Raw genomic sequence first — 24,657 nt, forward strand, 5'->3', positions numbered from 1 at the left:
AGAAGCAGTCTGAAGTCCTTTCTGATGTAAACAGCAGCTACAAGAGCTGAGTATGCTGGAAGAAGTTGGGACAATTTATACAGATCCCTAGCTTTTTTGGACGAGACTTCTTTATCACAGACAGAGAACAAGAGGTGATTTGTCTGCAGTTTCCAGTTACAAAGCACCGCTTGCGGTAGCAAACATCTTAAGCACAAGAAAGAAAAACGTACATTCAAATTACACTTCCAACGGAGAGATTATCAGATGGTTGTGCCATTTTTGACACTATCAACTCCAACTGGACCTGAAATGTTAGTTGTTCAAATGCCTAAACTACACTCCTGAAGGACTGAAACAGGATTAAAAACTACCTATCACAACTGTATTAAACAACCTTTCAAAACATTCCCTGCACCACAAATGTCAGAACTGAACACAGACAACATTATTGTCTGTGTATTACTGACAATATTATTGTCTTTAAGAAGCTGCAGATGCTCTATGGTAGAGGAGACTGGCACTGGGTTGTTGCCTTTACATCAACACACAACTGTAACAGATACAGAATTAATTTCGTATCAATAAGCAGTGTTCCTCTGATTTCAGATTGCCCTCACAAAGTAGCACAGGTAAGTCCTATAGGAGGCACACAGTCAATTCCTACATGAAGCACACTCAACCTTATTTCTTGAGACTGAATATAACAGCTAATCCTGCTTACTCCCTGCTGCACTGATAAAAGCTGCCAATGTAGTGAGACAGGAAGAGTATTCCTGTGCTCAGGAGACAGAGCACTTTAAGAACAGACTCTTGAGCTTTTGTCATAGGAATAAACAGGCTCCTCACCCCTGTACAGTCTCTTAATGAGAGCTGCCCAGACTCATGCTAAAGCAGCACTTACAAAAATAACACGGGAATGCACAGATGTGTTGAAACTGCACTTCTGTGTTACTATTTTTACGTGTGTGCCTTGGGATGACAACACCCCAGCATACAAAGCACAAGTACGCTTTTGGGAAAGAAGTCCTGATAGAAAAAGCACTTTGTGACTTTTCCAGGAAAGCTGAAATGCTCTTCTACCTAGACACTGCAGTGCTGGTCCTGCAAAACCACAAGTTAAGCTCCTTGAAGTTTTCCTGTTACACCTCAGAGAGAATTTTGCCTTGCATTGCTTACCACATCTTTGTTGGTCAATGCCTTTGGGTCGTCCATGTTGTTTCTTAGCAGGTGACAGGCAGAAAGCATCTTTTCGCTTAGTTCATATCTGAGGAAGACAGCAAAATACATGGCATGTTTCAATTTTTCTCTTGATGTTTCAGCATAGAAACATTCACTCTTCTGAAAGTTGTGTGGGAATGAATGTTTCCAGGCAAGCCATTAGCTGCTGCAATGCAGAAGCTGCTCTGGCAGCTCTTCTTCACAGGGACTAACTCCACAGCAAGCGGAGATGTACCAAAGAGGAGCAGTGGGAATGGAGAGAAGGTGACACATCACTTCTATGCTTTAGACTTGGCAACTCTTCTAGTGGAAATTCTCACGTACTGCTGTATGACCGCAGAGCATGTATTACATACCCAGTGCTTTGATTACCTGATTAACTTGAGGAAATAATGATAGTTCTGATGGAAATTAACTTGTGGGAAAGGCCACAGTCAGTGCCTCCTGCCAGCTCCTGCTCACTGGAACCAGCCTTTTTCATCCCTTCCACTCTGGAAATTCAATCTCTTTCCTCAGTCCTCTTTCATGTTTTCACTTCTGCCCACTTTCTATCACAAATTTCGAAACTCAAGGAAAAGCTGAAAATGAGAAGGCCCATGCCCATGCCAACACCAGGCTGTGGCCAACCATCTCTGCCTACAACCCACCATAAATAATGGCAACTTTCCTGGAAAAATCTCCCAAGAAACAGAGAGGCTAACATACTCATGTGTGGATGGCAGGCATTTTAGCCCTGCAGTGTTACAAGCCAGCTGCTGCTGCTTCCAGAGCAACGAAATGCTCCACTGTTTCATGGACCACGCTCAGTCCCACATGGCCATGCGCCCTGCCTCCTCCCCTTGGAGGGCATTGCCAGGGCAGCCAGCTTGCAAAGAACATGCTCCCCAGGTGTACATGGCTATCTAGGCTGTCCTGCTGCTCCTCCTCACACTCACCTCTTGCTAAGGTAAATACAGAGAGCTCCTCTGAGAAATTCACCATCTTTTTATGCCACCTGTAAAATAACAGGCCATCCTACAGTACTGTATAAATAAAGCTCAGGGCACTTCAAAACTCACAGCTCCAAGGCCTATGAATGGCTTTTAATCATTAATTTCTGCATCTCTTTTATTTAGCAGTTGATGATTACAGGTAAGTTTGATAAGTTTATGTCCAGTGAAACACGTCATATTTTGTCCTAGATTCCATTTACATAATTTTCTAAGCTAACACACTTGTAAACATTTAGCAAACCCAGTATAATACTCCTTCATTATCTTTGTTCATACTTTCTTTATTCCGTTCACTAATCAAGAATCAGTAAAAACTCACCACACTACTGCTTTCCATGCACAAAAAGAAAAATGTCTTGCCTGTCATATGCTACCCTACACAGATCATTACCATCAATGTGAAAAGTAACTTAGACATGAAATGCTGAACCAGTGGTATGACAGCAGCCCTAATGCTGTCATAGTATATGATCTCATACGAAGTATATGACCTCAGAGTTGGATGAGCTCCTTGCTAATGGTACCCAACTGTCTTATAGAGCAGCACCAGCCGCGGCTAAGATGTGGAAGATGCACTTCCAGCAGACTGCTGACCTAGTGTGCATGGTTCAAGGCCCATTTGCTTACTTATTGTTTTACAGACCAGGCATTGCCTGCTCCCAGACAAGTGCTGTTTGTGATCTGTGACAGCCTCTGCCTGGAGGGAGCCATCTGGATCTCCCTATAAATCGGCCATTTAAAGCTGCTGGGGCCAGCCACTGGAAAGGACACCCTCTGACACCTTCTTCCTGCTCACACATGGTTCTTTTAGCATGAAACCACATCTGGTTACCTGCTTAAGGAGGAGAGAAGCAGGCAGCAGTCAAGCAGTGATGGGGCTGGTGCGTTCTCAACCAGTACTGGCACAGCCCATGGTTTGCCCCAAGCAATGAGGCAGCGTAACAGCCTCAGAGGCACTCAAGAGAGGGTTAGCAGCCTACCTCTCTCTGATTTCCACGTCTTCCGCCTCGCACTCCTGGGAGGTACTCTCCTTCTCTGGCCCCATGGTGCAGACCTCAGGAGCATGGGGCACTGGCTGCCCCTCCTCTGTGTGCTGGCTGTGTGGATACTCGTGGCCCTCGCACTCCTCCTCTGAATCTGAGGAGGAGCTCTCCTCGGAGCTGGAGTCATCGCTGGATGTCGTCTCGTACCTGGGGGAAGGTTGGGTAGGGGCAGGCTGTTTGCTCAGTGGCTTTCAGCAGTGGTTGGTAGCCACTTGCGCTGGTGCAAGTTGAAAAACATCTTGCCAAGGTTTAGTCCTGCTGTTTTCTACTCAAGAGACCTTTTCTACTTACGAACTCAGTGTCAGTGCCAGCTAACACTGATTTTTGCGTGCACAGTGTGTAGTGAGAGAACAACCTTTTTTAAACAGAACTCTTAACATTCTGTCTAACCTCGCCTTAGCTCCAAAATAATACTATGTTCAGAGTAATTGCTTTTCACCTTACTAGGCAGATATAAGCAGGAAAGCTAACAAACCTATCTAAAGGTAACAGCCACAATTTTAACATGTTTTCCTGTGACAATCTAAAACACGTTGGTATTTTAGGTCAATGTAAGTGATCTGGACAATGCTGATTCTAATGAATTGTCTTACATCACCAACCTCAGCAGCTGATGAGTTAATGAACTAAGCTTATTCTTCTCATGTACAACTGTGATTTATATGAGTGATAACATTCCCCTATTTTAAGTATATTAAATAAGATAATTTTCCATAGTGTTTTCTGTATTTATATAGCAAAGTTTCTGTATTTGTGTAGCATAGTTTCTGTATTTATCTAGCGGAAATCTAGAAAAGGCAGAAGCTATCCATATGATCCTGGGTTCCTCCTATCGTTCCCACTGTGAAAAGGCTACAGATATTCTGGAAGCATGACTCTTACCCGCCATTAATGCCGACGAACTGCAGGTTCTTCTTGGTGTTGCTCAAATCTTTCTCCCCGTCCCTTTTCTTCATGATAGATTTGAGTGTGTTTTCATTATTAGTACATACTGTTGAAAAGGGAGACAAAGCACATATATCAGTACAAATCTGTAGCTGGCTTTGACTGCAGCAGCATTACACAAACAAACAGGTTTCTGTTTAATTTATGAACTGAAGCTGGGGTTTCTGATCTTTTTATACATGCAGTCATGTTGTGAGATGCACATTAGAAATACAGAAGAATGCTTCCAAAACTAACTCCAGAAATAGAAAACTAGTCTTCCAACAGCTGCTAATCTTTATGCTTTAGAAAACTCTGAGAAAACACGTTTGTTTTGTGGGTTTGGGTTTTTTTTCTTTGTTATCTGTGAAAGACTTCTAATGTTGAAATGGGTTACTCTGCTCTGTTAAAATCTTAATTCTTGGTGTCAGATGACAGCAGCTCATTGCCAGAACTAACGCATTAGTACACAGTATATTTAACAACAACCTACTCAACAGCATGGGAAGGTTCAATTAAGACTGGTCTTTTAGACTTTAGTATTCACTGAAACAACTGTTAAACCAATTTTTAAGCATCAGAAATGTATAACATTCATATGAATTTAAGTTTTAAAAAATTATTAACCCTTTCTCTCTCAGTATAGTTTTCTCATGAAGACAGTAAATGGCATTTCACTGATGTGCTACAATCTGCCATTTAAAAACTAACCAGGGTCCTGCACTGTTAATTTCCCCATAGCCACATCTTTCCCTGATTTCACAATTTTGAGAAACCTGAAAACCATTTTTATCTGTATTTCATACTCAAACTCCATCAGCATGATGAAAGGCGAATGCCAGCCAGTTATTACCATAGAGGCCAGAGGCAAGCTGGTCATCGGTCAGGTTAATTGGAGCGAGAGTTTTGTCCTGAGAAGAAAAGGACTTCCTCCCACGAACAGCCTCCACCAGGGGAGTCTTCCTTTCCTCCTGTGTGGGTACAGTGTCCTGCTCCAACTTCAGTGATCGCAAACTGGAAGTTAAGTGGGAGTTTGCAAGTTGCCCGTGAGGGATGTATTCCAAAGTAGCACCTGCCAGGGAAGGCATCACGAAGGAGTCAGACCAAAACATATCCGTCAATGCTGTAATAACAGGAGTAATAAACAAACTGGAAAGAAAAGGCAACATTTGTACTTTACAATACTCTTTTCTGAGGATCCAATAGGAAAAGGGTGTGATCGCCTTCAGAAAATAAGAAAAAAAACCTGTGAGTTTTTCTTTCCATGAAAACATACAATACAAGGAAAAACTGTAACTATACTTGTTTTAAAACGGATGAAAGGAATGGTCTTTCCTTTTCCTTCTCTTTTGGTTTGTTCAGTGACCCCAGGTCCTGCCACCCTGGCTCATTACGGACTCACTGACATGCCTGAAGAGCATGTTCATGGGCTCCGCAGGTTCCTTCTGCCAAGCACTTTTCACCTCACTTGTTTTTAAGAAACTGCATTTCCCATGAGAGCAGAAACTTTTCAGGAAACTTTCCTTTTTTGCCAGCATTCAACTAATTCTGAAAGTTACACACTTTATTCAGTTACTGAGACAACTGCAATAAACTACCACCCACTGCATTTTTTTTTCTTTCTTTTCTCCTTTTTCCCTTTTTTACAGGATTGTACTGAGGTAGTAGTTGTTTTTAAATCAAATTCCAGTGTTTGGGTTATTTTTTCTTTTCTCCTTTAGTGGTGTCCACTCATTTCTTCCCACTGTATGTTTAAAAAGCGGTGCTAATTACGCACAGATTTTTACATTCCCCTGGAGTTCCTCCAGCTGTGCTATTACAACTGCTTTACAAAGCTGCACAAACACTTCTGTTTGTGGTACACAGTAGGTTTTTTTTTTCCACACACACCTTTTCCTCAAGTGCTAGCATTTCAAGGATAAAAAAGATAATGTTTAAATATAAACACTATCACTTCTTTCTTTCTTAACCCACATCCATTTCCAAGTCGCCTTCTCCAGCAATGAGATCTATTGCTCACTTCCACCATTGCTTATAGCTTCTCCAAGCTACAGGGGGAAGCCGCCTCCTGGGAAAGGCACACAGCAGGGTACTGACAGACACGTCACTATAGATATAGCCAAAACCCTCCTCTCAAGGAAGCAGGGGATGAAGGCAGCAGCCACTCTCATCCTCCCATGCAGAAGCAACCCCTCTAGAGAAAACCTGGGATGAAACATGCACCCCTGGAAATTAAGAGAGAAGTCCTGCCCTCGCTTCCCCATCTCTCCTTGCTTCACAGCAGTGACCGATTTCAGTCAGGTCTCTTCATAACAGAGAGCGCCCTCCCTCATCCGCCAGCCAAGGAGAAGAGGGCTGCCAAGGTGATGGAGTGCCGAGCCAAGAACAATGATTTTTAAACTCAGCTGAAAAAAAAGGAAACTGCCTCTCCCGCCACTTGCTTGAAGTGGTGACAGCTACAATTAAAGAGTACCAAATGGAGTAACTGCTTCCAATTGCAGCTGGTGGTGGCTGCCTCAGCTGGTTTTACCAGGTCACCCCCCCTATTCCTACCTTGCCACTGAGGACATGGGGAGAGAGTGGAGGAAACCTGCTCTGGAGGAGCAGAGACATACCAAGCCACCAAAGCTGCCTGGGTTTACGGTCAGGTTTGCAGTCTGCCTGTCCTCTGCCAGGCATCACAGCCCTCCTCCGAAGGAGCTGCAATAACCACAGTGTGCCCTGGGGTCAGGAATGGCATTGTGTGAGGCAGCACTGTGGGCAGCCAGGAGGGCTGTGGCAGGGCAGAGCAGCAGTCCTGCCTCACATGAACTGACAGTACCTTGGTGAGACCCATCATCCCCTGCCTTCAGCAATGCTCAGCCACCAAGAGCCAGAGTCTGAAACTCCTCGGGTGTCTTCCTTCTGCCCTGGGACACAGCTGGGGAGGGAGCTGCAAGGTAGGACAAAGGAAAGAGCAGCAGGCTTTTCTTCCCTGCCTCACACCTCTCTCCTAGCTAAACCTGCCACCAATGTGAGAAGATGCCATCTCAATAGGTTGTCTCTCCTGGTTCATCCAACACAGAGTTCAGGGTCTGGGGAACGTGGTCCATGCCTTCAAACAAAGAAGAAAAGGCATACCATCCTCAGCCCTCAGAACCTGACAGAAGAGGATAACTCCTCTTGTCAGGGCTTGAGAACCAGCACACAACAAACAATTGTGCCTTAGACAAACTGGCCAGTACACTCATTCTCCCAGTACAGCTGTTAGATACTCACACTTGCTGTAATACAGCACCTGAGGTTCAAGGAAAGACAACTTTGGTCCCAACACAGCATTAATGCCACAAGCTGTAATTAGCATTTAACATTAGTTCTCAGGCATTCCCTTTTACAGACAGTCAACATAAAGATGCTTGGGGAGCAGCAACCTACTGCAAATCACTTGGAAAAGTGGATGAAGAAAGCAGCTGAGCTACCCAACACTATGTTCAGTTACTGAACAAGTACATCAGCTGCTGCCCAAACCAAAAAGCTGGAGGAGCCAAGTCCTCTCATCCTTCGACAAGGCTGCTATCAGGGCTGAGGTGCTGCCCGCTTCTCAAGTGCGGAAATGAAACCCTGGCTGAAGATCACCGCCAGCCTACACAGACCTTAAATAGTCTCTTCATCTCACCTCACACAGATCTCAAGTATGCTTGCACAGGATCCTTCTCCATGACACAAGGTCACGGGGCAAAACACCAACAGTAAATCAGCCAACAGGTTCAGCACTTAGCCAGCCACTGCCTCTAAACAGGGCCACTCAGGTAGACTCACCCTGCTGATTTTTGTTAGTTTACTGCTGCAGGCAAATAATGCAGACTTCTAAGTATTGATACAGTGTAGTTTAGCACAATGTGGAGCTGCAGAATTTCTACGTGTTTTGCAATATAACAGGGGATCTTGGAAAAGTTCATTAGTAATTTAGAAGCAGGAGTAAACAAAAAACTTACAGACTTAACTGTTCATAAATCCTTATGCAGAAAGCTACTTTCATCAATTTCAGAGTGAAACAAGTGACTGGAGCATCTTCAGTAGCTTAGCCCCAGTGGCTTGAGGGAAGGAGAGCATCTGGGTTTAATTTTTTAGAAGGAAGCTCCTCTCCTAAATTCCTTGTGTTTCTTTTGAAACCTCACTGATTTAAAACAGGGTGACAGCAAAACTAGTATATATCAGCAGCAGATTACTCATGCCATTTGTGGCACCTATTAAATCCATTCATTGTTATTAAGGTGCTATTACTCTTCCCAACCGCAGACCTTCCCTCCCACTTATGAGCACATGAGTAGTCATGTAAATTCACTGGGCAAGTTTTAAACAGTATTTTATTCCCTTGAATTTCTGATGAACCTGTGATAACAGAAGTCTGGCCTTTTTTTACCTGCTTTTGAAAAATTCCATAAACCTGATAGAAGCAAACCTAAGCATACTGTAAAAATGATTTAGCTTGACAATACTTTTAAACCACTGGAAACAGGCAAGTGCAAACAATGCCAGAGGAATTATATACCATCAGGATGAGAACCTAGCTCTCTGGCTGGAACATCACAGGCTTCTAGCTAAAAAAAGGGCACAAGATTGCTACCCACGTGCTAGCTACACAAAGATTTTTAACCTCTTGATCAATGCAAGCATTTATTTGCACAATATAACAGCAAATGATACAGCTTATACACTCCTTATTAAAGACAGTGCATCAATGTTGTCTGGAGCATACACAGCAAGGAGTACTTATTCCACATTGAATGATTTCTTCATGGTAGCAACAAGCTCCCTAGAAACTGCTGTAATTGAAGAACACAAACTGTTCTTCATTGGTCTTAAATCTTACTAAGTTGCTTTATCCTTAAAAACTTATCTTCTTCATCTAAATAATTTTTAATCCACTTTCCATTTGGTCTACACATCAGAAGTATTGAAGGAAAAAAAACCAACATTCTACCAAGGTAAACAAAAAGGCAGCAATGAGCAAACATGTTAAGTTTAAACATTTACAACAATTGATATTAACCCATCCACCTGAGAAATGTGTCACCTGTAGAAGACTAAGCATCTTTTCATTTTCAGACGTACTTTTGAACAATTCCAGGTCAGAAGATAGTGAATTTAAAATTTCAGAAAAAAAATTTGCCACATAAAAACCCTTTATATGATAAGCTGACAGAAGCCAGATTCACCTAGGGCCCAGACGTACATAAATGTTTCAACAACCATTTGGCTCCAGGGAAAATGCTCCTTCTAGCAGGACGACTCCTTTAATCAGATTGCAAGAATAATCTTAATTTTCACTCTTTCTTTAACCAGTTTCTTTGTGTTGAGAAGCTGCTTTCCATCCCCAAACTAGCTTGTGAAGCCAGTTTATTGAAACTGGAAGTCAAAACTAATTCCTCTAATTGAACAAGACTGAATAAAAAAAATTACACTTCTGTGAAGCACTTAATCATCTTACTTATGAAATGCTCTCCTTTCCAAGACAACTGCGTGTGAAGCTCAGTGAAAGCCATCCTTAATTTCCCTGATGAGTGGTAAATCAAAGCAACTCATGGTGCTGGGCAGGGCAGGAAGGTCATCTCAGAGCTTTTCTTTCTTTCTCATTTACAAGGAGTTGATCTCAACTGATGCTTAGCTGTTGCTGCAATACAACAACACTTCCATTGAAAAATGGGAATCTCCTGCCATGAAATATTCATAGATGTGCCTGTTACCATGGGAGTTGAACTCTGAAAAAAGCTCAGTGCCTCTGTGCCATAGCACTGGGAAAGAACTGGGGTTTTACCAAAGCCACTTTAACAGAGAGGCTAGCAGGCTGCAGCTCACCACTCTAAGCACCAACAGACTTGAAAGAAAAAATGATTTAAACTGTGGCAAATGATGCTCTTTATTAACCAAAGCAGAAGTGAGGAGATAGGAGGCACTCCATATAATGCTGCCACAAAATGAAAGCAGCAAATATTGTAATATTGATAATAGTAATAAGCTTGTGTTAACACATGGAAGGTATGTCAAACCTTTTTGAATAGGTTTATGGAGTTTCACTTCAATAATATCTTTATAGAACAATTACTGAAGAGGATTCTGCTTCTCTTTTGATATAACTGGATGGGTATTTAAAACTGAACACCCCCTTCTCCCCCAAACACCTCTGCTCCTAATACAGAGGTTGCTGCCTTTTGTGAATGACAGAGGCATTTGAGCTTTGTAAGTTGTCACAAATAGCAGGTCAACAAATACCACCTGCCATTAGAAAAACAGAGATGAGGCACTGTATTCTTTGATGCCAGTCAGACATGTGCATGAACAAATCTGGCACACAGATGGGACCATCTGTATGACCGTTCTGCATCAGGCACTACCTCCCAGGAAGTATGAAAAATGCTTCACATATACCAGTCACTAATGGATCCTGTTTGTTACATAAACAAGCACATCTGTACAGAAACTTAACCTGGTGATTAAAGCATACACCTGGGCAGAGCTGAAGCTGAGGGCTTCATTCACCTGCCTGGATGTAGACAACCAGTGTGATTTCTAGCAGCCCAGAGCTCTACAGCGTCCACCACCTCAAACAGCACTGGCACTGAGTATCAGGCAAGCCTCAACTCTGAAGAGGCACTAACATGGTCCATGTTGCCAGGTGAGGGGCTGCCAACCCACCGAACAGTCTTTGAGAGAAGAGTGTACAAACTTCATAAAATAGAAGAGCTCTGAAATAAAAAAGAGCTTTCTCCAATTCCCTGCTAGTTTTGCATTATGAGTGACAACACAGAGAGACACAACCATGGCCACAAAATCTCATTAGTCCCACACACCAACACTGCACAACCAGGGGCTCCTGGGACGACCATGATTCCTTCAGTCAGTCCATTGTCCCTCAGCCTGCCATCCCAGATGGAAAACTGAAAACCCAGAAAGATCTTTCCACCACATAGCACATCATGTTTTCCTAACCTATGAGACTTTCCTACACCACTTGCTTCCCACTTCCTTTCACTCCCTCAAGTATTAACTCAAGAAGTTGCCTCCTTCCTTATGATGATTAGTGTAATGCTTCCACTGGGGTGCTCAGTCAGGATTGCGCCAAAAGTGACTGTAAAACTGATACTCCAAAGATCTCTGAGGCCAAATATCCATGCGTTTTCAGGTCAAACATGCTCAGGTAATTTTTCAGGGCAACAGCAGAGGAGTTGCTTTTAAACACCACCCTTGCAAACTCCTTGCCTATGAAAGGCATCCATCTACAAGACTTGTGAAAAGTCCATGTAAGTAAAACCCCTACCAGTGACATTAGGGCTCTATCTCATACTTTGCAAAACATATCACATGTGCACTCAGCTGTAACTTTATGAAACTTCCCAAAAATTCTGTAACGGTAAATGAAGACTCTGAATACACTCACCTCTCTTAGTCCTCCTATATGCTGTCTGGTCTAAAAACAAAGATCGGTTAGCATCTAGGTTTGTTGCCCATCCATACAATCCAGCTGGACACAGACAGGATGCCAGTGCCGGCAAACATGAGTTTGCAGAGTGGAAACTGACCTATCTTACAAGCAGGGTTGATTTCCCTGACATCACTAGGGCTTCTGAGAGACAGTGCTTATGTAAATAGGAGTTGCTTGGTTACCTAAGTGAAGGTGTTTTATTTTTCAACAAGCAATATACTCATTGCTGATGGACCCAGCACAGAGATCATCTCAGAGGTCCACTTGGCTTGCACCTACGGATGTCAGCAACAGAGCCTATCCACATCCTATGCAGCAGGCTGCAGTTCTCATGCCTTTGTCTCCATCACCTGCCACAAGCTGTACTGGGGCTGCGAGACAGCCCTGCAGCATGCCTCCATCTCCTCAGCACAGGCAGCAATCTAAATCTGTAAAGCTGAGAGCATGACTGATGTGCTACCTCGAGTATCAGAAGCAGTATGGACCACTAACCTTTTAACACAGCAAACTGGTACCCAAATCACATGCCTCCAAGCCAACTCAGGTATTTTTGCCCTTAAATGACCTGACCTATAAGAGGCACTTCCTAAGGGTGCTCTTTGAACAAAATATTAAAGACAACACTTCTGCTGCCAATCTGAAACCAGACACGTCTGCCTCTATTTTCAGCCTGTTTTTCTAAGAAATCGAGGCCTGTGTGAGGTCATGTTTCTTTCATTAACTTAAACCCAATTGCTCATTTTAACCATACCAGAGCTATCATGAGGCACTGATCCATGGAATAAAAGGGCTTTATTAGTTCAAGTGCTTACAGACTTATTCGGTTAGTGCTTCATTCAGCAAACATCTTTCTACAGAATAAAAGTAACACATCGTCTGTAAAACCACAGGAACAGGCAGCAGGACCAGCAGATAAATGCAGTAAAGACAATAATTTTGACATTCATAGAAAGAGAAGGAGAAACATTGCATGCTTATGACCTCCTTCCCACTCCAGTTCTCTATGGGTCTAAACTGTTATAGCCCAGAGCTTGATTTATGCACACAGTCCTGGCATGCAGTTCTCACCAGGGCCTAAAAATAAAGATTTTACACTCAGCATCCACAGCTAAAGAGAACGGCATTACAAATTAAAATTATTCTAGAATAATTTTATCAAGAATGTGAAATCTGAATCCGAGTAAGAATGTTTTTATAAAATATGATCCGCTGCTCCACCTGTGTCTAAATACTTCAAGATCTCTAGACTACACATTTGATACTGTGTAGTAAAAGCAGGGAAAGGAATTAAGGATTTACAGCTAGTAAAAAAATATGGTTGACTGTTTTTAAGGACATTTCTGGTGTCCGCTAGATACTCTTTATTATTATTGTATCATTACTTGTGACAAGCCCAAAATACGAAGTGCATACCAGAAAGATAATAATATTGCATACATAGTATCACATTGCATGTATGCAGACAGGATGTCATCTGTTTTCTTTATCACTACATAAATGTTCCTTATTACTTTACTACAGGAAGCTAAACTTTTTACTTCAGCTTATTTAATGGATGGTTCCATTTAGGGCATGAACATTGAAAAGAATCAGATTTACCAAACTGCCTTTTAACAAAACCAGGTAAAATTTAAGACCATAAACAATCTGCAAGAGCTTTCATATAGCAGTTCATTAGCAAATAATATTATCATGACATTAAATGGTATTTACTCAGGATTTTTTTTCCCAATTCAGCATCCAAGACACAGATGAATTTGCGTTTTTCACATTTCCTTAATCTCTTGTTTCAGTCACTGTATGGCAGGACCAAGAAGCCAAGTATCTAACAGTCACCGCTAGAGCATTACATATTGGTGTGCAGTAAGCCAATATTTCTACATTTAACAGTAATGTGCTTGGATTCACCAATAAGGTATTAGAAAACATTGCCAAGTTTTGAACTAGACTATCGGATACCCAAAATTAATAGTAATTAAAAAAAAAAAAAGTAAGCAACTTTACCCCAGGGAATAAAGAAATTCCTCAAATCAATTGTATAAAAATTAGTAAAGTTAATAAATAAATGCAAGGAGTATTTAAATCTCAATTCTTGACTTTTCTGAGTGTCACCAAAACCTCCAGCAATAATTACAGCTCATGCCTTTCAAACATGAGGCTGTAATTAGGCATTAGGACAGTTATTGGAACAGAAAAGATGCAAGATGTGGTTTCTGTGAAGTGCTCTGGAGTTGAGTATTATAAAGCAATCAGACTTGCTGGAATGGGGAAAGCACTCCACAGGTCTCTGGCACAAGGAATGAAGGCAGTGGAAGAAACATTACAAGACCCAGGGAAATGTCTGTGGAAACAAGTCAGTTTGATAGAGATGCTGAATGTGACTTTCAACTCTTGTCGAATCTGACACTGTAGATTTAAAAATTGCATGCCAAGTTTAAAGGAAGGAAAAAATTCCAAACCAACAGGCATTAACCTTCAATATTCTTGAAGTAATAAGTGAAGTCAACACCTTGCACAGTGGTCAGACCTTGCATACTTTTAGATACCTCTCTTGCACAGTCAGAGCCATCATCATCAGGTCCCTCAGTCTGCTGGACTGGGAGAGATTAAATCACCTGTGTTTTCCTCAGTTACCAGTGGTTTGCTGGACACAATACCCAAACAGACACATTCAGCAATGATGTTATGTTCTGCATTTCACTAGGGATGATCACATACCTGCTTTGGGTCTAAACGCGATCCGAGGAGGTGACTGACCTCTGGATCCGTCAAGGAGCTGACTGGGCAGCGAGCTTACCTGACGTGGTGCTTCTCTCCATGCACTGCTTCTGAAGGTCCAGGCTCCGCAGCTCCTCTGTGCTGGCATATTTCATGACGGAGTTGATGGAGCTGAGGGTGCTGATGAGCTGCGAATTGAGAGATCCAATCTGAGAGTGGGGCTCACCAAAGGCTTCTGCCAATTCACTGTAATTTTCAGCAAGCAGCATCTGCTGTTCCTGCAGCAGCTTCTGCACACGCTCAATGTAGTGATCCAAGCCTGTCCTCAGCTCAGGTGGAGGCAGAGGGCTTTCCAACAGACCACTCACCGGCTCGCATACAGACTCCCCACCAACTCCAATGCTCCTGGTGCCAGGCGGCACAACTGGCAATGGAGGGGGTCCGCAGGCAATGCTCCTCATTTTAAGACCAACCAAGTAGTTCTCATGAATGTTTATCTGCCCAACACCACAGTCTTTGGTTTTTACTGCACAGGGCTTTTCAGAGCCAGGATGGCTAGAGAGCAAGGTGCCCACTCCAATCGAACGTGTTTTAGCAGATGCTTGTATGTCCTTCACCCGGCCATCTCCTACTGCCACGCTCCGTGTCTCCATGCTCTCTGTGTTGGTCTGTTTATCACAGTTGCTCAGAGCAGTGTTTGTCCCACAGTCCGCCAGGGAGGCTAGCTCCGTGCTGGTGCACCGGCTCACCATCTCCAAAGCAGTGCTGGTTTCTTGGCTAGCCATAGAAGGCACGGCCATCACTGTTGCCTCCATGCTGAGCACAGCCTCTGTGGCCGTTTCACGGGACACGTGCTCCTTGGGGGTGCAAACCATCACGTCCACTGAGCAATCCCCGCAGCCCACAGACATCACCGCTGTGGCTGCCTGTGCCACACAGTGGGGACCCAGCATGGCTGCCAGCTCCTCTGTGTTGATGCCAGCCTCACAAACACTTGTCTCTACACCCACCGCCTTATGGCACAGCTCAAGGAGGTTCCCTGTGCCCTGGTCTCTCACCTCTGCCCTCTCCCTCACCAGCCACCGGCTCATCAGGAGCTCAGGGCCCGCAGCCACGCTCTGCACAGCAGGTCTGCAGGAGGTGCCAATGCTGATCATCTGAAGGTGGTTTCCCACTGATGAATCGGCAAAGTCCACGTGGTCTCCCGCCATTTGGTCTCTTGTTTGTACGATGGCCTCCACCACCCTGCTGATGACATGGGGCTGAGCTGTCACGGCTTTATCCACTTTTTTCCTAGACCCAGCCGCCTGCAGCTCCTGTTTCAATTTCGTCATTTCTCTGTCATGGGTTGTTTCCTTTAACTGAACCTCTAGCCTGTATATCTTCTCCTTAAGGGCTTCGATGGTCTGCTGCTGAAGCTCTATCTCCTTCTCAACCTCCGTAGACAAGCCAAGCATACCCTCCGTCACCCCAACACCATACTCTCTCATTTCTTTCTCTGTCCCCACAGCTACTTCTTTGTGTTGCCTTGCAGATCTGCTGTATATAACCACATCATTCATGTTCTCATCAGCACCTACAGCAACAGATCGGGCTTCTTTTGTGAGGGTTTCTCTGTTAACCTGAAAGGTTGCTGGACTTTCATAGTTGCTATCCTGTATTTTTTTCTCCAGAGCTTGCATCTCAGCAGTCAGCTGTCTGAACTCCTCTATCCTTTGAGAGCTCTGCTCCACACTCTCCACCTCTTCCTCACAATCTATATACAGTTCTCCACCTCTTCTCACCTGAGACATGTGTTCCCACTGCTCTGCATTTCCTGCACTGTAGGATCGCTTTCTGAAACCGTATGTGTCATTCTGAGTGGCTTTCCTGTGATTTTTGAGTTCAGCCATCATGTGCCTCTTCTCTTCCTGTAACACTGAAATTTTGACCTGCAGTACAGGAATGGTCTTGACTTGCTCCTCAAGCTCCTTGAGACGCTTGAGAGCAACTGCCATTTGCTCCCTGATGTGCTGCAGATGCACTGGGCTCACGTTGGTGACCGGCGTGGATATTCCTGAGCTCATGGGGCTGTGACGAATCGAACTGCCCAATGAGGAGCTGAAGCAGGCACCGTAGTCACCATTCCCCTGATACCCATTCTGCAACTGCTGAGACACGTGACCATACCCGCTGGATCCCACAAAAGAGGGGAGAGAGCTTGTGGAGCCCATGCCTCCAAAGCTGGAAAGCCGGGGCCTGCGGACATCTCCAGGTATGACCTGCATCATCCTCTCCTGTTCAAGTCTCCTCCGTGTTTCCATGAGCGTTTTTGTTACAAGGAGGTTATGCCGAGGAGGCTGGGGGGAGGGAGGAGGAAGCTGCTTAATATCGGGAACAGTTAAGTAGGAAGGAGATGCTTCAAAGGAAACTGAGGGTCTTGCAGAGAGAGACAAGGTCACTTGACGCTTCACTGTCAAACAAGACTGCTTATTCTCATCACTATTTGATGAAGAAAGAGACTCCGTGGAGGTCCAGCCACTGCACTGGCTACCAGAGTTCTTGGTACCTGCCAAGGCTGGTATGGCTTTCCTCTTCTTCCGGATGTTTAGTTTCTTAATGGTATTCCCCTTTTGTATATCATCCACATACTTCAGAAAATCCAAGTCTAGCTGGTAACCGTAAGGTGTTTCCACAAAATAGGGGTCCTTCCGCTCTTTTTCATCTTCTCCATTTATAACAACTTCCTCTTTTTCTGGAAAAAAAGAAATAAAAATCAGCATTGGGAAAGAAACTATGTATCAGTAAACTGCATGCTGAAACACAAGAGCAGAAAGATGGGCGCTCACAGGCAGCTGGAGGCAGAAACTGCTGCTGCAGCTCAGCAAGCTGACCAACTTTCTGCTGACACTAAATCCTGATCAACTTAAAAAGTTAATCAGTAGGTTTTCAAATGCTGAGAAGCACATACACACATAAATGTGTCCACAAGAATACATGGAGAACTGTTAGCAAAGGGGCACAAAAGTGGCACAGCTAGTAGCTCAAAGCTGTCCTTCCCTGAGTATTTCCACTCTTCAGCGTCACACCAAGCTTTCATACACGCTATGCCGGGACATGACGACCACAGGATTACAGCGAACCGCACGGATCATGCGGACACCAAGTTCTCCAGAGGGTGCACTGGAGCACCCGAGGGGAACTCTTACTCTGCTCCTTATGCAACCGATGCCTTAGAATGTATACAGCTCTGCAGCTGATTTATGGCGCTGGGAACTGCTGCTGCAGGAGCAGCGATGCCAATCTGCTCTCACCCGAGCTCACGTTACTTCCACCAGTGCCTCTGTCCCTGTCATTTTTAACTGCAGGAAGCCCCCAGCCCCAAGAGAGGCAGCGGGATCCCCTTCCAGCGGGGTTCCAAATCCCCCCCTGCGGAAGGAGACTGTCGCTGCGCATCTGAGGAAGACCCGCATGCCCTCCAGACGCGGCACTCGCCTCTCCGCACAGCAATCTGAGCAAAACTCCACCGGATCCGCTGGGCTCCCTTGGGCTGAGTATTTATAAACAGCGCTGCTATACAATCTGCTCCTACCGTCCCACATATAAAGGAAGGAAAAGAAACCCAACTGTTGCGAGTTATGAGCTGGAAGAATAATAAAAGCCAGCTTTCCGGTTACCTGAATTAGCCACATGCCTCTACCCCCACACTGCAAATTTTCCAGCCACGTATGGCTGCTCCAGCTTCATGTGTCACCCGCCGAAGCCCTGCCTCCCGCCCGGCTTTCTCCTTCACCCCATAAGGAACTGCTGTCCGCACCCGCGCAGCCCCGCCCGGCCGGCCGCGCACCTCCGACACACTGACCGACCGATAGCCGTCAGTCCATCCGCTTCCCCGGGCCGCTGCCCCCGGCCCGGCCCGGCCCGGCAGCCGGGCGCTGCTGGCTGCTGCCGTGGCTGGAAGTGAACTTAGCTCTCCGTTTCGTTTTTCAAAGGCGAGTCTGGAACCCGCTCCTCTTAAAGGAATACAAGCCTCGGGAGAGCCGGGAAATGGGGCGGCGGGGGAAGGGGGGGGGGGGGGGGGGGGGGAGAGGGAGGGGGAGAGGGAGGGAGGGAGGGAGAGGGAAGGGGAGCGAGAGGGAGAGAGAAGGAGGGAGGGAGGGAGAGGGGGAGAGATAGGGAGGGAGAGAGAGGGATGGGGAGGGAGAGGGGGAGAGGGAGGGAGAGAGAGGGATGGGGAGGGAGAGGGGGAGAGGGAGGGAGGGAGAGGGGGAAAGGGAGGGGGAGAGGGGAGAGGGAGGGGGAGGGGGGAGAGGGAGGGGGAGAGGGGGGGGGAGGGGGAGAGGGAGGGGGAGGGGGAGGGAGAGGGGGAGAGAGAGGGAGAGGGGGAGAGGGAGGGAGGGGGAGGGAGAGGGAGAGAGGGATGGGGAGGGAGAGGGGGAAAGGGAGGGGGGAGAGGGAGGGGGAGAGGGAGAGGAGGGGGGAGGGGGAGAGGGAGGGGGGAGGGGGAGAGGGAGGGGGGAGAGGGAGGGGGAGGGAGAAGGAGAGGGAGAAGAAGAGGAAGAGGGAGAGAGAGAGAAAAGAGAAACTCTCGATTTACTGCAACTACAGGAAGTGACTTAATGTTGTTCTGAAAAGTTTCAGGAGAAGGGGGGAAAAAAAGCTCCTGTTTTTCCAGTTTCCTTGGCATGCTTAAGAAAAGCTTTGTCTGCAGACAGTATAACTGCTTTGATGGTGATCCTTTATGCTTTTGGCTACCACAGGACACCCGGAGCAGTAGCTAGAAGGAGGATGCTGCCGAGTGAAAACCCATCTTCCCCAGCACGGGAAAGGAACAGGATGGAGACACAGACACAGGCAGACGTGTGTGAGAGCCACAGAAGTGGGACCGACCTAAGCACATTGGTATTTTGGTTCTGCAGCACGGACAGTCTGTTGGGCAGACACAAACATAACCCCCCACACACCCCTCCCCGACCACATGATTCTGTTGAAAGACCAGAGTCTCAGTATGCTGCAGTATTTACTTATAGATGTACCCAAAATAGCCATCTAAATACCACTGTGGAAGCAAAAATACATGCATACACACATATTTAAGCACATAAGCACACAGCTCCTTCCAGCGGGACTGCCTCAATGTCAGACAGAAAAAATCTCCAGGACCCCCCCTGACAGGGAGAGAATGAGACAGAGCATGTTGTCTGAATTACTTCTCTTCCTTCCAAATTCAGTACTTTGTTCCCAGATTCTCATGCTGGCTCCATTCCCTGCAGACAGAGAACTCCCTCCCACACCCCACAGCTCTTTGCCCTAGCTTGGTCACTTTCCTGCCTGCACCCTAGGTTTGTCCCCACTCTTACACTGGCTTTCTTTCACTGTAGTCTTCTAGTCTCTCTTGGCCTTCTTCCCACACTTTGGATTTCTCACCCATTTTCTATACTTAAATCCATTTGCTTGCTCCACCGATTCTAACCCAAAATCTGGTTATACTCTTGCCCCTCATCCCAGGCTTGCTTTTAGTCGCTTCACCTTGTAAATTCTAGGTCCATCAGTTTTACCTGTTCTCTTTTTCCCAGTTGCTTTCCTCTGCTTCTCTTGGTCCTTCTCTTCTACCCGCCACCATCTCTGATTCTCCCATCACTACACCAGTGAAGTCAGGCAGCTCCTCTAAGCTGTCCTTGGGCACAGTGCACAAAAGTTGGATGGGGGAGGGAGGAACAGACTGTTTGGAAGCCCCAGGACTTAGGAATTAATGCATCATTGGAAAAATATTCATAAAACCTCTAAAAAGACATGCAAATCTCATGTTAAGTCATGAGAGCCAAACTGGATGCTCAGGCATATTTTGTTTCTTTTCATGGGGGAGTATTAAGATTGCTCAACACAAACCTATAAAAAACAAATAATGGTAATAAAATAATTACACTGGCAGTGAATCCCTCACTAAACCCCTCCACAAACACCTGCAGGCAGCTCAGTGTCTTTACAATGAAATCCCTTTGCTCCTTTAGCTGAAGCTGGCAGCACTACCACAACACAGTTCCTATCTGCCATTCCACAAGCATGAGACTGTGTGCGGAGCTGGCTGCCTGCAACTTCCCCTACACCAACACAATCCCAGCATTATGAGTTGATCTCTGGAGACGTTTCTTGATACGTTAAGGCAAACGAGGGTCAGGCGTGCAATCTACCAACAACCACACAACACCGATGCAGTGTGCAGGAGCTGCGCCAAGCCTTTGTGCATTTTGCTGTCTCACAGAAAGGGCCAAAACGGGTGTACCTGGTAAGCATGGAACAAAGCAAAACGGATCGCTGTTTTCAAGCAATAAAAATGGTTTAGTGGTTCCAAAAGGAAAAAAGAAATATATATAATAAAAAGGAAATGAATAAACCCCTGATAAGAGTGCGGCCTTTCTTCTTTTCAAGCCTTAGGTCCTGGATGTACCATGGATGCCTTACTCCCTAGCATTGGTGGGTGAGTACAAAGTGCTACACAAGCAGGTACCTCAGATTAATCTCAGAGGAAGCTGTATCAGTTTGCTTGTCAGCCAGAAAGGCAAGCCTTCATCTCCTCAAGTGCGCCAAAGATTCCTACTTCATTCACCCCAGCACACACAGAAGTACCGCACCAAATCCTGAGCAGTACAAACACTCCTATTGGGCTTCTTGTCTCATCCTTGGCCAGCTGATCATGGGCAGTGCTAAAATTAAAAGTTATTCCCCAGTCTCTGCTGTAGCTCAGGCAGATACTAATCATGGCATTGTGTTGCACAGAAACAGTATATGCAGATGCACAAACACATACACTTTTGCCTGTGAAAATGCTGCAGACACTCCAGTTTTCTTTAAATGCAATGAGACACGAACACATCATGCTTTTAGGCCAGTACATGTGAAGCAAAACACTCTATGAAGCACAGAGGACTCGTTGTGGTACTGTTGCTATTAATGAATTTCTCCACAAGTATACAAAGACTTCATTTCCCTCTCCCTGCTGCAGGATCACCACGGGCAGGATACAAGCAGCATTTAAAAGATGCACTCTTCAGTTCTCGCCTCCTGCACTGGAGGACTGACTCTGTCCAAACATTCCAGTCTTGCCAACTTCTACTAAATTACATCCTATCCAATGCACTACACAAGAACATCAGAATATTAACATTTTGAGTCAGCCCTACCTGAGTCCACACTAATCATGTCTGCTCCCAGACCAGGAGAACTGGAAAAAATAGGACATTTAGTTTATGTGCTTCAAGATTCTGAGTGAGTGAAAAGCAGTGGAAATGTGGGCAGACACAGAGTTCTGGTGATGCAAGCTAGGAAAACTGTATTGTAAAGCTGCTTTGGAGAGCCCAGGAAGCACAGAGAGAAAAAAGTGAAGATGTATTTCTAAAGCTAGATGTCTAAGGTGCCTTGAAAAATACAGACATTGCATTTAAAGCCTTATCTCCCCATCTGGTTATGATATCGGCTCAAAAGCATTTTTATGTTGGATCTGACTGCTATTAAAGATGTCTTTTCCACTGAAACAATGGTATGAATAACAGTCTCCTTCCAGAGTTATGGCACAAGACAACCCATAAACAATGCTGCAGAGGAAAAACACAGAAGCAATCGCTGGCATAAATGGTGTCAAACCAGTATTCTTATATGCTCGACTTCAGTTTGAAAGGTTTCTGGGGCAGGGAAAGAGGGGATTTAAAAAAAAATAAACACCAAACCAACCAAAAAAGAGTTCTGGCTTTTGATATTCTACTACAACAGAAGAAATTCATGCTTTTCCCCTTCTCCTTCCACAGAAATACTACTTTTGTTCTTTCCTCTTTCCGTTCTCACATAAACGAGAATCCCAACCAAAATACATGAGGCTGAGCGCTCATTTGAAAAGAAAAAGCAGAATGAAATAATTAACTATTTTTATTTCATTCCCCTTTTCAGGTGTTGGGAGTTGGATGTAAATTAAAAAAAAAAAAATCAACCACAACAAAACCGTTTGGAAAACAGACGTTACCATTTGATCAGCCTTCTTTCAGCTAGCAATATACAGAAGGTGCCATGAAATTACTAGCTCCCAACAATTCAGCCTGGCTCTCCACTATTTTCAAAGGTGGGGGAAAGCCCAAAATACAGTCAATCAACCTACCAGATTTTTATTTTATTTTTCTCCAAGAACTGAGAGGGGGAAACTTACAGAAACAGTAAGTTGTTTCTGTACTTTGTCAGACCCAGCAAGAGCATCGAGTGTTTTGGTTTTGTACAAGTAATGGCACAACCAGCACACACTATAGTGTAGACATGGCTGATAACCCCTTCCTCTCTTTCTGTGACATGGAAAAACAACCACTAAATACCACCTTCTAAGAAAGGCCATCTCTTTTGCTATTACTCAGCTACAGCTATGCCTGCAGCTGAACAGGATTTAAGTCTTGATGCACCTGAGGCTGTTTGGTATGGAGTACTACAGTCTAAACCAAAATGCCCTAGTCAGAGAGACTGACCCTGCTACAAACTCTACAGTTATAGGTGTGGAGGATTCTCCTCTTAAAGAGGAATTCCATTTGCTGCACATTTTACTAAATAAATAAATCTCCAGTTTAAAATGTTTGCTGCAAATTTAATCTCAAAGAAAAATGAGCAGCAGAAGAATGGTTAAATATCTGTATAAGGTTTTTAGATTCTTTTTAACATTCAATATGTCAATACCACAGCTGGGGAGCTCACTTTTAAATCTGACATCTAAATACTCAGTGCTTTGGGATAGGGGTTGTACTAAAGAAATGGAGGATGGCAACTTCCCTGATATTAATAACAGAGAAAGGCTGAAGCTACAACACTGTGTAATAAATAGGTTTTATTTCAAGATGTAGAAGCTCCCGCTTAGATATCTGTAGAGGTAAACCTCACAGAAGTGAATTGAGGACACCACCTTAAGCCAGTGAACATAGCAGCAATGTTGAAGAAAGATGGTTCAGACGGCTGCTGTGTTTTTTGTTGCACTTGAGCACAAACACTAGGGCACTAGACTACGACATCACATTTATTAGGCAACATTGGTAAAAGAAGGCATTTTAAGAGTGGATCTGCAATCTTAGTACCATGCTCTTTCTAGAAGAAGTAGGACCATTACAGCAATAGAAGAAAACCTCAAAACAATCACAACCACAATGCAGTTGCCATTAAAAGCATCAAAAGTCTTTCCATTGACTTGATCAATCCACAGTGGAAAGTCTCTCAAACAATTATGTTCCTCTGAACCTGAAAAATCCTAGTTGCTTTGCACCATGTGCGAATTATCATTATAATAAAAAGCATAATAAAAATTTTGTTTAGCATTATAGTAAAACCAATGACCCAGCTCTTGCCTTGGTGCTGGTGATCAGATGCATGCAGTACTCTGCATGTCCCACTCTCACCTCCTCCTCAAGGGTCAATTCATACACCACAGAGCCATTTCTTATCCTTATAGACGAGACTCTGGCTTTTCTTATTCTTTTCTGTTTGCTGCATATTTACTAACTACACACTGACTACTGTTCATAGCTAAAAAAAACAGCGCATTTTGGTATCACACGGAAAATACTCAGAATGCTTCCCAGCCTGTACCCAAAGGCATATATATAGTAAACAGTCTTTTTGGTGTCTGGGAAAGGGTTTTTCGAGGTCACTTTATCTTTTTTTACACCATTAAAGGTCTTCCATTAAAGGTCTTCTTTCATATGGTAAAAAAAGTTACCTACAGAATTAATCTGAACTTCATATAACCACAACTAAAAATCATTTCTGTGAGCTGAAAGTGAAAACCACATTTCAAAGACCACACCTCATAACCCTCTGCAGTCTTTTTAGTATCTAAAACTTTTACTTCTAGAATCTCTGAGTGGAAAACTTGCAGCTCAAACAGAAGCTCATTTAAAAGATAAAATACAGACTATAAGCAAGTCATGCAAATTAATTAGCCCTGAATAAAGGATTAATCTTGTTTATGAGAAATATATTCCTGGGGAAAAATAAAAAAGCACAACCAGCTGTCCTGAGAATGACTGCAATATGCCCCCTTATCAAAATGCACAAAATCTCCTTTATATTCTTCACACCTCCCTTATTTGAGGCCAACAATAAAGCTCATTTTAAACTGCTCTCATTTTCTGGGAATAGCTCTAGATGTGGCAGTTCCGTGGTGGAGCATCTTGTATGTGCACCACCCCAAGGCCACTAACCACAGAAACTCAAAACTAAGAGACTAGGCTGTTTTGCCTCCATCCCAGTTTCTGAATCACAGGTCCCAGGGGAAATCAAACTACAGCTGGCAGGAAGCAGGGCATGGGTGGGAAAGGAT

General features: G+C 44.5%; 1 protein-coding gene across 1 annotated transcript in view; it reads right to left on the minus strand.

Annotated features, from left to right (window-relative positions):
* The window catches only part of KANK1 (KN motif and ankyrin repeat domains 1), a 54,865-nt gene that overhangs the window by 10,922 nt on the left and 19,286 nt on the right, over positions 1–24,657 (minus strand). The window contains exons 2-6 of the mRNA XM_057406096.1: positions 14,419–17,073; positions 5,013–5,231; positions 4,118–4,226; positions 3,173–3,382; positions 1,159–1,246 (exon numbers count right to left, since the gene is read on the minus strand). Coding sequence (XP_057262079.1) covers positions 1,159–1,246; positions 3,173–3,382; positions 4,118–4,226; positions 5,013–5,231; positions 14,419–17,073 — 3,281 coding nt within the window. The remainder of the gene's footprint in view (positions 1–1,158; positions 1,247–3,172; positions 3,383–4,117; positions 4,227–5,012; positions 5,232–14,418; positions 17,074–24,657) is intronic.

Source organism: Pezoporus wallicus, unplaced genomic scaffold, assembly GCF_028554395.1.
Source record: "Pezoporus wallicus isolate ANWC-B61680 ecotype Strahan unplaced genomic scaffold, APGP_CSIRO_Pwel_v1 contig_7506, whole genome shotgun sequence".
NCBI classification, from domain to species: Eukaryota; Metazoa; Chordata; class Aves; order Psittaciformes; family Psittacidae; genus Pezoporus; species Pezoporus wallicus.